The sequence below is a fragment of the Pseudopodoces humilis genome, chromosome 4 (genome assembly GCF_049639895.1).
Source record: "Pseudopodoces humilis isolate 2021_Gansu_Grassland_sample_001 chromosome 4, ASM4963989v1, whole genome shotgun sequence".
In the NCBI taxonomy this organism is placed as follows: domain Eukaryota; kingdom Metazoa; phylum Chordata; class Aves; order Passeriformes; family Paridae; genus Pseudopodoces; species Pseudopodoces humilis.
This window is the reverse complement of record NC_142203.1, coordinates 74,394,771-74,406,917: the sequence shown is the minus strand read 5'-3', so window position 1 is coordinate 74,406,917 and position 12,147 is coordinate 74,394,771. Positions and strand designations below refer to the sequence as shown.

Here is a 12,147-nt window from a genome sequence, read left to right as displayed (position 1 = left end):
CACTCACACACATACCAAGGCTGGCACCATCAAAGTGTAACAGACCCACTCCCTCTAAGCTAAGAAAATATCATAAATGTTGAATCAAGGCTGTTTTCAGCACCTGGAAACACAGACAGAATGACCCTGGCACACCAAGTGTCCTGCTTCAGTGTGCCACTGAAGCCATGGAAGGAACTTTCCAGGCCCACACCATCCTTTTGCCTCGGGAGATACTTCACTCCTGAAGTCAACCTCGCTAATTTCAATGGGGAGACTCTTGATTTATGCCGGGCCGAGATGGGAATCTGGCCTTGATTCTTTATCGCCTTTTAAAGCCAAGAGCCCAGCAGAGGCCAATTGTGTCTGACGTGAAGCAGCTGCACACCCAACGTGGAATCTGAACAACTTCATAAACTAGCAGTGGTCTGAATAAAAACTCCAAACAAGACATTCTGGCATTGGCCAGAGAGAGTGAAGATAAATAGCTTGGAGACGCCAAGTTGTGAAGGAAGAACTGCTTGGCTGTTGGACAGAGAGCAAAGTAAGAAGCAGAAATAAGGCAGGGTGCTGGGAGGCTTGTAACACTCCCAAAAAACAAAAGGGTCACAGAATTTAATTTGATTAATTCGTTGCTGGTCTAAAAGACTTTGTACTGAGCCTCAGGCAGTGCAATAAACATACAATCATTAGGAGAGGAAATAAAAGTTAGGTTGGATGATAAATAGTCCTACTTCCTTTCCCACTCCCTCCTGCTTCTTCTCTCCTTGGTCAGTGTGGACATTGGAATCAACACATTAAATCAAGAGGTAGCCTTAAAACAACAACAACAATGACAAAACTCACTGTATTTAAATTGCCCTTGTCAAAACACTTTCAAGGAAAGCTTTGCTTCACTTTCCCCATCAGCAGTGTGTCCCTTTAGGATGCACCATGGGCAGAAAGGGCAACAGTCATGTTGGCTTGGTCTCCTCTCCACGGGACTGATAGAAAATTTAGTGGAAAACAAGAAGGATGTTTATTCTAAAGGGGGCAGATAATGCTTTTGGAAGTAGTTTCAGTAGTTTGGGTTTATTTGGTTTGTTTGGTTTCCTAAGCATTCAGGGTCCTAAACAGCTATTCTGATGAATGTAACTGTATTTACAAATAATGGTTTTTTTTAAGGTCTGATGGTAACTTTTATGGGCCAGATGGCACAAACACTCACCCTGTAGCTGGACAGTGCTTCTCCCGCACCACGGGACACAGTGGGAGGGAACAAACCCCTACTAAAACTGGGGCTTGGAAAACCTTTGCAGCTGCTGGAAAGCTGCTGTAAGAGCCTGGGGTGACCAAGGAAGCCCCAGCAGTGGCAGAGCTGGGGAAAGGGAGGGTGAGTAATAGCCCATACATCCTCAGTCAGTGAAGTTCTTACCTGGCTCTTCTCCCACCCAGTTCAAGCACTGCCATGGGTCTAACGCTGCATTCACTGGGCATTGGTGAGTATCAGAGCTCACTGTGTGCCAGGAAACTGCTTTTATCCCCTTTACCCACTCAAACACCGAAGCTCACTGCAATTAGGATGATTTTTCTGCAGTTACATGAGAAAACTAAGATATGGAAGATAGGCCCGCAAATCCTAGACCATACACCAGTCTGTCTCTGAATTTATCCACACAGTGCCATAAAAAACATAGGTCCTGTTGAGTCAGATCTTTGCTATTGAAGAAAGCCAGGTGCTTTATTTATGTGTTTTGCTGGGTATCTATTCAACTCCATGCATCACCCAATATTCACTTCTTGTCTCTTGTTTCAGTGTGCAAAGATTCATCCACAAGTATACATGCAATACCCAGCCAGAAAGAAGCATTCATTTTATGTCTTTAAGCTGGTCAGATGAGATAGAGATAACGTTCATCATATATGATGTTGATAGAAACACAGAAGCATTAAAGCTGGAGAAGGCCCCTAAGATCACCAAATCATTCCCCCAACACTGACAAGGCCCATCACTAAATTACCACTTTTACATGTTTTTGGATACTTCCAGGGACAATGACTCCACCACTACAGTGGGCAGCCTGGTCCAATTCTTAATAACATTTTCAGTGAAGAAGTCTTTCCTAATATCTAATCTAAACATCCTCTTGAGCACCTTGAGGCCATTTCTTCTTTTCCTGTTTTTTGTTACTTGAGAGGAGAACGACCCCCCCCCCCCGGCTGTCCCCTCCTGGCAGGGACTTGTGCAGAGCCACAAATTCCCCCTGAGCCTCCTTTGCTCCAGGCTGAGCCCCTTTCCCAGCTCTCTCAGCCCCTCCTCATCAGACTTGTGCTCCAGACATTTCTCCAGGTCTGTTGTCTTTCTCTGGACATACTCCAGTACCTCAACATCCTTCTTGCCATAAGGGACCCAAAACAATGGGTCAAACTGTGTGGTCCTCCTGTAACTAAAATACTGTGCTCACTGAAGAACAATGAACCAACATTGTGATTCCAGACCTATACAAAATAATAAACTATAAATTTGTGGAATGTATTATTATATGAAAAATTAGCAAAGTTTAATTAATAAGGCAATTGGCTGATACTATTTACCTACATCTGCCACATACATTTAGAACAGATATGCTTATCCACTACTGAGATACTGATCCCTTCTCAGTGTAAAACTGTGACTGATCAGGGCTAAAGCTGATTCCTTCAAGAGTAAAACCAGCACTGTACAAAACAAGTGGGGAGGAAAGGTCGAGTCAGAAATTCAAGTCTGAAGAAATTCAGCTTGTAGCACTGCTGAACATTGAGGGGCGAAGGCCTGGGAGGCTTGTAGGTAAGTTAAGCATTAATTTATAAAGCACGTTTGTCATGCTAGCTATCCAGCATTCAGAGGCTGATGATTACTGCTTTCCTAATAACTGCATATGATTAACTTTATATTCCTGTAAATACACTATGTGTGGTGTCTGTGCTGTATCTGATAAAACCAATGTACTTCCTAGCTGATCTTTGAGCCATGATATCCAACACGCAAGCAAGGCAATCTTTGTTCATATAATCATTGTTTCAAAAAAAAACCCAGGAGTCAGAAATAGTGTGACAGTAAGGTAGCACAGACTTTGATTAGTGTCACTACAAAGGAAAGCAGAAATGTAGCCCTGCACATAGCAACTCTCAACCTCTGCTTCACCTCCAGCTGGCCTTCAGAGACTGTAAATAGCACATACTCTGACAGGCTGCACATGAAAATTGCCATCTCATCTAGGCATCTTATAAGGTTAAATGTGCTTTTCCTCATTATTCCACCTAAGGAAAATATAAGAGGCAAACAATCTTGCTCTTTTTTTCTTTTTTTTTTTTTTTTTTTTCCCTGTGGCACAAGCTATGGCATTGAGACTGCTCATTAGCAGTGGAATCTCTTCTCCAGCATCATGAAACAGGCAGACACAAGGAGATGTGGAGTTTGCCACGAGGGCCTCTTTAAAACAGCTCTACTCTCAGTCTCCCCAGCCCAGCTGCAGCACCAATCTGTGACCTCTCCCTGGGTCCCCAACCTGGGGCTTTAGTAACTCCTGGAAGGCAGATGAAAGGCTCAGCCATACAGCTGTGCACAGTGCCTCAGGTCACACAGCCAGAGGGACTCCAAGACTGCTCTGCAGGCGTGTTCAGGTGTTCCTCTGACTGTGGGGAGGAAGGAGTCAACTGAGCCAATGCTTGGTGCACACAACCTGACAGCTCAGTCTAGGATGTGTCCAAGTGTCTGTGGCAAGGCAGGATCTGAAACTCTTTCTGCCATACTCTTGCCTGTAGGCCAGGCTAATGCCACTGGAATAGTCTTCAGCTGAATAGACCTGTTAAATTAGTTAAATTAGTTTTGATTAATTAGTCTCTGTAAATGCAGGAGGGTTAGATGAGCACAAGAAATTTAGTAAAGATAATTTCAGAAACAGGCATCAGGATGCAACAGGTCATGAGGAGTGGGTGGAAAGAGTTATTAACTTCTCATTATGGAAGGAACACCAGCTTCTTCAGAAAAATGATGTGGAAACAGTCAGGCCACTGGGAAATTAGCCATATGCACAAACACTCCACATTTAACCCAAAGTGGTCCCAAAAGATGTACATTGACTCAAAGCTCACAAGGTCTCCAATAAAGAATGTCCAGTGATAGTCCAGGTTGGTGCAGGACTAGAAATGGCCTTTTGTTGTGACCAGCCAAAGAAACTGGTGACACTCCCTCCATGGGTCTGTTCACTTCAGGCACAGATTTCTACATCAAATCACAGAATCATGGAATAATTTGGTTGGAAGGCACCTTTACAGGCCATCTATTTCCAAATCTCCTGGGCTGAGCTGGGACACCTTCCACTAGCCCACATACTCAAACCTCAACCCAGTCCATGAACAATTCCAGGAATGGGGCATCCATAATTTCTCTGGCAACCTGTGCCAGGCACTCTTCTTGCCCCAGGACTGCAACCAACTTCTCCAAAAGGTAAGAAAGACAACTCTTCCCTTTATGGTCCTTATCTTTCTAGATAGTAAAATCATACCTATGCTTCAAGATTGCACAACAGGATGGTTTTCCACCATAAGCAGGAGCACTACCTATCACCAAGGAACACCAAATGTCTCAGAAATGGCTAAGTGCTCTCACAACATAGAGAAAAACATAAATTAACAACAATACTATGGTACCTGTGGCTGCACACCACACTGAAACAAATTGCAGTGCCTAAATCACCAAAGAATAATAAATGGTTCTCTCATGTTTTCATCACAGATATACCCCCTGAGTGTGGGTAGGTTTTGCTACATATTTTATCTCTAGAAGAATGCAATGAAGTGGCAAATGGCAGTACTGAGCACACCAAAATGCCAATACAGTAGAGATAACACTGAAATTGTGATATAAACCTAATTTCAGCTTTCATCAGAATATTCAGGATGTTTCCTCTTATCTCTGATATATATTATTTTTAACTTGTGAAAAATGACAAATACCGAGAGGAAAGAGCAATCAGACCATGGACGTTACCTCCAGACATGTATGTCCACACAGCAGGGCTTTTTTTTTTTGGTTTTTTTTTTTTTTTTTTCCTTTACCTTTCATTTTTCTGATTAGTCAATCCCTGTTTAAACTCCTCAGGGAAATGCAAGGTGTGCTAGGAAGAAGAAGGTGAAGGTTATCATGGAAGAGAGTAATCCTCCCTCTGTGGGAACTGGTTAAATAGTTATGGCTAGACTCAAGTGCAGACCTCTGCTGGGAATCCCAGTGAAGGTCAAAGGCAGAGAGGAAAAAAAGCTGCACTGAGATCTTAGGCAGTCATAAGCAGACAGATGTTCCTAGGCTTTAATGATCAGTCTTGGCTCCAGGCCTTTCTTGGCAGAGCTGTTTAGTTTTAGTATTTTTCCTTGTAGTGCAAGGTATGGCTCTGGTTATCTGGCTCAGCTTACCTAACTGCTGCTGATTTTTCCATCTAAATAATTGCATGACAATGAAGAAATAAATTTTTAATCTGAGAGTTGATGGATTAGGTCATAGGGAATGCTGTGAGGCTACAATCATGAAGAGCAAAAATAAATAAAAATAACAATTTCAGTTTAAACAAGATATAGTTTCAAAAGTTGAAACTGGAAATCTAATGGCACTCCCATGACAAGTTCTAGCCCTCCATCTTATACTTTTATCATCATGGGGAATAAACTGAAAGAAAATAACATGAAATCCACTTTTTCTTTACTAATTCCATCTTCAAGTCAGCCTGGTGGGGATCATGCCCCTACTTTGGAAACTAATTTGAGTTCAACACTGTTGGGAATCTTGACAGTTTCTTATGCCTTAGTGAAATATATTGAAAATTACAGATTTAGCAAACATTTTCTGTTCAAAGAGCAAAAAGGCTACAAATGTAAAGGCTGTTATCTGAAAACTGTGAACATTCATTAAAAAAAAAAAAGAAAAATAAACTTGTTGAACACTTTGAATCCTTTAGATCCTATGTGTCAGGACACAACTTCCTTAATGAAATAGCCACTGCAGTACCTGGTGGATAATACCTTTGTTCCTTTTCAGGCATATTGCAACTCTGATGTTGAGAGATTTGTTTCAGTCTCTTTTCCTATATTTTTGGATGTATCACTTTTTGATGTCACAACTGGTCTAATATAATATGATATCATGAATGGGAATGTTTTCATGGGGTAATCTGTCACTTCAGACCGCTTTTCATTACTGGTTTCTGTGAAGGAATTGGAAATGTTTAGGTGGCTTAAGCATGAGCAGTCTTTGGAACTCGATCAGTTACAAGTCAGTAAAAACTTTAGAGCCTTGCATTGCCAAGTTATACAGATTCTCCACTCCTGTGTTCTCAGTTAATTTTCTTTTAATTTTGAAGGCTATCAGCTGCTTTTCTTTGAAGCTCTTTTTTAGCACATCAGAATCTCATCCACCACTGTTTGGTTCAGCAAAGCTCACCCTTTCCAGAGCTAAGTGTGAAATCTGCTTTGTGATAAATATCTGATGGTGTAGAAGCACTGGGCTGGCTCCCAAGTGAAATTAATTTATAGTGCACCAAAACACCTGCCTCTGTGTCATCACAAAAGCAGCTCCCTATTGTAAAATAAAATTCAGTCTCTCAGGCAAGATTCTGATTCCCTTTTTCCTCACTCGGCAGGAGAGGAACAGATGTCCTTAGCAGCCAAAAGGAGCTTCCTCCCTCTTCATCTACCCAGCTTATATTTCCAAGTCATGAGACCTAAAACTCTTCAGAGTCAATTGGCGAGGGTTTGTTTCCATGATCCTTGTCCCCTCCCATAGCCACACGATACTCAGGACAATTATTTTACATGACACCTGTGGACTGGAACTGACAGATTTACATTAGGACTGTACCTAGGATCTCCAAATATTCAGCCCAGCCATCAACATGGTGGATGCCTCTGGATCAGCAGTAGAACACGTTAATGGGATAGGGACACAGCTTCACACCTTCCCACCCGTCTGGTCATCAACAAACGGGTTTTGGTAACTTTATGAGCCAGAGCAGAGACTCTGCTCTTCTCCCAGAGGCTAGACAGTGACTTTGGTCTGTGATGTTAGACACTGATTAGAGGGATGACCACCTTGCCAACAGGTATTAAAATTGCCGCTGTTGCAGAATGCAGTGGTCAGATTTTAGGAAAAAGTCCTAAAAAAGTTTAGCAACAAGTCATGGGAGATAAGTGAAGGACAGATAAACATTTATAAAAGTGCTGTGTAACAGCTCAAAGGCTTTTAAAACTTTGGGCTTAAGATGTGGCCAACTTTCTTGTTGATCTCCCCTAAGATGGAGATTGGATGAAGAATGACATTCAGTTGCAAAAGTTATTTTGCAAAAGAGAAGTTATTAACTCTCTAAAGTTATTTGTTGTAAATGATGAGTCCCTCTTTGTTCAGCATTGAAATTTAATTGCAGTAAATAGTAAAAGTAAAATAGAATAAAACAAAGCTTACCTGAAGAGGCTGAAGAATCAAAAGTACTTCTGTCCTTCCTACTTGTCTTGAAGGGCTGAATGTCCTTTTCCCTGTAAGTTCCAAAGCCTTCAAAGCTTCTTCTTTTATTCCCACTCGCATCATTGTCCCGCTTCTCACTTGAGGAATTTATTTCACCAAACATGTCCAGGGACTCTGACCTTCCATTACTCTCAGTATTACCAGAGTATCTCTTTGTGCAAGAGTCAATGGGATCACTGCTTGAGTCACTTTTATCTTTACTCTGTGACCACTGCTGGGCATCAGAAAGTGATAGCGTAGACAGCGTATCCACTTCAAAATTACTCTTTGAGCCTTTGTGCCCGGTTTCACAATGCTGGTGCTTCTGCTTCTCCTTATGCTTGCTCTTCTCATTGAGCAAGGACAGGTCTTTGTCTGAGCCACTCAGCCTCTCGTTGATGGCGTGGCTGGAGAAGCCAGTGGACTTGCTAGCAAAGAGACCACTCAGATCTTCATGAGTCCCCAAAATCCGCTCATCCTTATGCTTGTGCTTATGTTTGTGTTTCCTTTTGTGAAGTCGGCCACTTGAAAGGCTTGTTCCTCCAACCTTCGGAGGAGCCAATGAGGACTGCATGTCTCCAAGGCCCATTCCCACAGGGGTTTGTAGGTGCACTCCGTGTTTTGCTTTGTGTTTGGCAGTGGTGGACATCTTCATATGAGAGCTTGCATGGAATTGGGGTGGGGGCACGGTAGGTCTCATAAATGGGGAAGCCGCTCCAAGCGTGTGAGACAGGTACAAAGGAGCTGGATACTGACCGTAGTAACCAAGATTCATCATAGGCATTGATGTGTAAGGCATTCCATAGGGTGCATAGTAACTCCCACTGGGAATAGGGTAACCGAACCCTTGTAAAAAAGGCACCTTTGTCATGGTGTCATTGGTTTTGGCAGGTCTACCACGCTTCTTCTTAGACTTCATATCAGAGGTCCTGCGAAGATAGAGCAATGGGTCATACTGGATATATGGCACAGGGTAATAATGATCAAAATTAATCCTGAAGATGCTGGGATATGGATTTTCATGATAAAATGTATAACTTCTATGGGAAATCCTGAACACTTGAAACTTATTGATGAGTTCCTCAAGGTCTGCCAGAAACTGGAGGTCATCTCTGTTCTGCAGGCTTTTCCTTTTCCTCTTGTGCTTTGGCTTTTTAATACTTTCATGAGAAAGAAAGTTATCCACAATGAGATGCTTCTGCCGGTGACCATGCCTGTTCTTTGTGCTGGTGTCAGATGGGATAGCCTCTGGATTGTCCAGGGTGCAGAAATCAAAGGAGTATCTCCGGCGGGATTCTGAGCTTTTCTCGGCTTGGTCAGAGGTGCTGTTGTTGTCTGTACCTATCCCACTGTCGCTCGGTATTGTTTCCTCGCTGTGAGACTCGCTCACTGGCGACAGCGTGACTTCTTTCAGAGAACCTATTTCACAGAGGTGAGAAGGTGAATTAGCCATTAGCCTGGGCGGAGACAGCTTCCAAGTTCCACTGTGCATTCCTTTCTGGGTTTTTGTAGGAAGAGCACTGATAGGTTGAAGATTTGGCATAGTTTTTAACTCTGAAAAATTAGTTTCAGTGCTTGCAGGGCTGAGGTTGCCGTTGATCCCCACTAATTGTGTAGAAAGCGGATGAATAGCTGCTGGTGACGATGCCACAAGTGACTGCAAGTTGGAAGGCACTGCTGGGTTTTCTGGCTGGCTGGAAACAGGCCTTGAGTGCTTGATGGCTGTCTTAGGTTCTTCTGGCTGAGGCTGCAGCTCTGCCCTTGGCTTTCTGCCCCTTTTTTTACCAATGTAGATAGTCCCCCTCTTGCTGACATTGATCTGCTTCCCTAGTCTGGCATCAATGGTGGTTGGCCCAGCACTAGATGGTGGCTGGACCTTTGCCTTCAGAGCAATGCTGCTGGAGCAGGAGGACAAGATCTGATTGAGAATGTTCTTCCTCTTGAGGGTTTTCATTTTATTAATGGTCTTGATGGTCTTCTTATCCAAGACCCCAAGTTTCCCGACCTTTTTGTGAAATTTGAGTTCGCTCATGGACTTGTCCTCTCCTGGAACCATCTGGGCAAACTTGGCCAGATTCCTTCTCCTCTTCCTTTTCTTTGTTCCTGGAAACTCACGATTGATTGGACTCACTGGGCTGGTGGAAGTCCCCTCATGAATGGTTTCAACAGTGAGCAGAGGCTGTTTCTTTGGTCGTCCTCTTTTTTTCTTGACAGGTGTGATCACAGTAAGACTGTCTGTATTGGTATACAGAGGGCTGGATGGTGTGATGGGATAGGCTGAAGGAGGCTCCACCATCAGCTTCTCAGAAGTCGTCAGGGAGGTCTCCCGAAGAATAGATTTAGGTTTGCTGCAGGTCCACCGACGCTTAGCTGCATGTTTGGGGTGCTGGACATCAGGTAATTTGCCAGCTGTGGAAAGATTGGTGGGTAGGAGAGTGGATGTCACAGGTAGAGGTTTTCTGACTCGGGCGGCACTGTTGGGGGATGCTTTGTCCGTGAACACACCACTGTCAATAGCTACTAAGGGGGACTCATTTTCAATCACTTTCCCTGGCTTTGTGGCTCGAAGATCTTTTTTACTCCCCTCTGGTTGAGAGCTGGTCCTGTTTGCCATTTCACTGCTCAAAGCAAGCACAGAAGGCAGGCTTTTCTCCTGGATAGTTTTCTCTATGGAGGATTTAATGGATTGCCTCTTTTTCCTTTTGTGGCCAGATGCATCTGTTGTCGGAGACTTTATTGGGATAGTAATTCGTACGTGATTGGTGTCACTTTCACAAGTGCTGGCAGAAATGGGATTCTGCTTTGAGGGTGATGTATCCAACATGCTGTCCATTGAATAAGACTCCTTTTTCCCTTCCATGCTGTCATGGGATTTGCTGTCAAATGCTTTCTGAGCGCTCTTTACCCACTCGATGTCTGTGGTTTGGATGGTTTGGCTTATCAAGTCCTTTTTGCTGGACTTCTTCTTAGTACTTCCAGCAGGCTGATCGGGGGCCTCCAGCTGCACACCTCCCTCCTGGTCTCCAAGAGGCAGAAGCCCATTGCACTCGGAGGCACTGCTCGGCTGGGCAGCCGTGCTGATGCTGTTGGGTGACGGAACTGCGCTGCAAATCGCCAGCTCTTTACTGCTGACCGACAGCTGCCCCCACGTGCTGCTGCTGCTGCTGCTGCTGCTGCTGCTGCTGCTGCTGCTGCTGCAGGACTTCTTGGCCTGGGATTTGCTGTAGGAAACTCCTGGCTCCAGAGCAGAGACCTTGGTGGCACTAATTGCTTCTCTACTGGGCTCTGTGTTGATGAAGCAACTCTGAGAAGCGGGTCCAGTGTCGGAGCTCGCTGACCAGTCAATGTGGTGCTGGTTGCTACTTTTTTGCTGGTGCTTTGATTTTAAGGTGTCACTGGTGAAGTCTTGTTGGAGGCCTGGATCATAGTGCAGAGCAGAATGTTTTTGTGGCCTGTCATAAACCTGGGAGGGAGCAGAAAATAAACAAGGAAAAAAAAGTTAGTTTAGCAGTTCATTCATAACCACTGGTTGCAACTCTTTATTTACGCAGTGAATAACAACGCCTTTGTAAGAGTTAGGAACCTTTATAAAATCTTCCTATACTTGAGCCAAATTTGCATTTAGATTTCATGCACAGTAAACAAGTTTTGTTTGGTTTCCTTACTCTAAAAGCAGTGGAAATATTTCTATAAATGTAAAATTGCTAAGGGAACATATTCTATTGATTTTTAATTTAAAACACAAGTGAAATATTCCCTTTCAATGGATGAATGGTGAAACTCAGCCTCCTGGTGAGAATGCCTTTTTTTCCTGACAAATAATCGCTCACAGAACTTGAGGCTCAACAGCAGCAATTAAAGTCATTATTGTAAACACAAAAACTGAAAAATTATCTTGGAAGTTGTAACAAACAAGAGGAAAACCCATGGGTTCACTTCCCTATGAAGGCAGATTCTGCAAAGATTTACTTGAATTTCCACATGGAAGCCATCCCTGCATACTTAGTGCTTAAAATCATATGCATAGCGTCAAGTGTGTGAGGCACGCTTGGCAGGTTCAAGATTTGCATTACTCCCTTTCCATTTTAAAACTCTGCTATTTGCAATGTTGGTGAGAGATATTTTCAACATGATTTCTACTCTGACAGGAGCTCTTCAAGCCGCAGAGGTTACAGCAAGGGCAGAATTATGCTGAAGACTCTTACAGAGCAAAAGAAACTCCACTGTATTTCTCCTGGTGGCCCTCCAGCTAAAAAAAAAAAAAATTGTTTACTACAGCTGTAACTTTTTCCTTTTAAAGCAAAAGTATCTGTCTATTTGTTTTTTACTTTCTTTGGTTGATCTGTTGTGTGTTTTTTGGTTTTATTTTTCATCTTGCAGCTTTTGTTTTATAAAGCTCTGGATCAGTCCAACTGCAAGCAGTACTAGGTGTACAAACTACAGACACTGTTGTGATTTTCAAATAAATGATGAGATTAAAAATAAAAACATAATCAAGGAAAGAAAAGTAGATAATAATTGCTGTGTGTCTTGTGTTCCTGCAAACACCCTGTTACAATTAAATTTATATCGGTAGCCCATGTGATCTTCCTTTGGGGTGTTTGAAACAGAAATTTTGGGGCAAGGAGGCAAAAAGGGGATAGGAGGGCTCTGAATTGGGA

At 43.1% G+C, this 12,147-nt stretch overlaps 1 protein-coding gene across 2 annotated transcripts in view; it reads right to left on the bottom strand.

Annotated features, from left to right (window-relative positions):
• Positions 1-12,147, bottom strand: part of SETBP1 (SET binding protein 1) — a 269,083-nt gene that overhangs the window by 72,743 nt on the left and 184,193 nt on the right. For both annotated transcript variants that reach the window (XM_005528094.3, XM_014257044.2), the window contains one exon: positions 7,448-10,949. In XM_005528094.3, the coding sequence (XP_005528151.2) occupies positions 7,448-10,949 (3,502 nt within the window). The remainder of the gene's footprint in view (positions 1-7,447; positions 10,950-12,147) is intronic.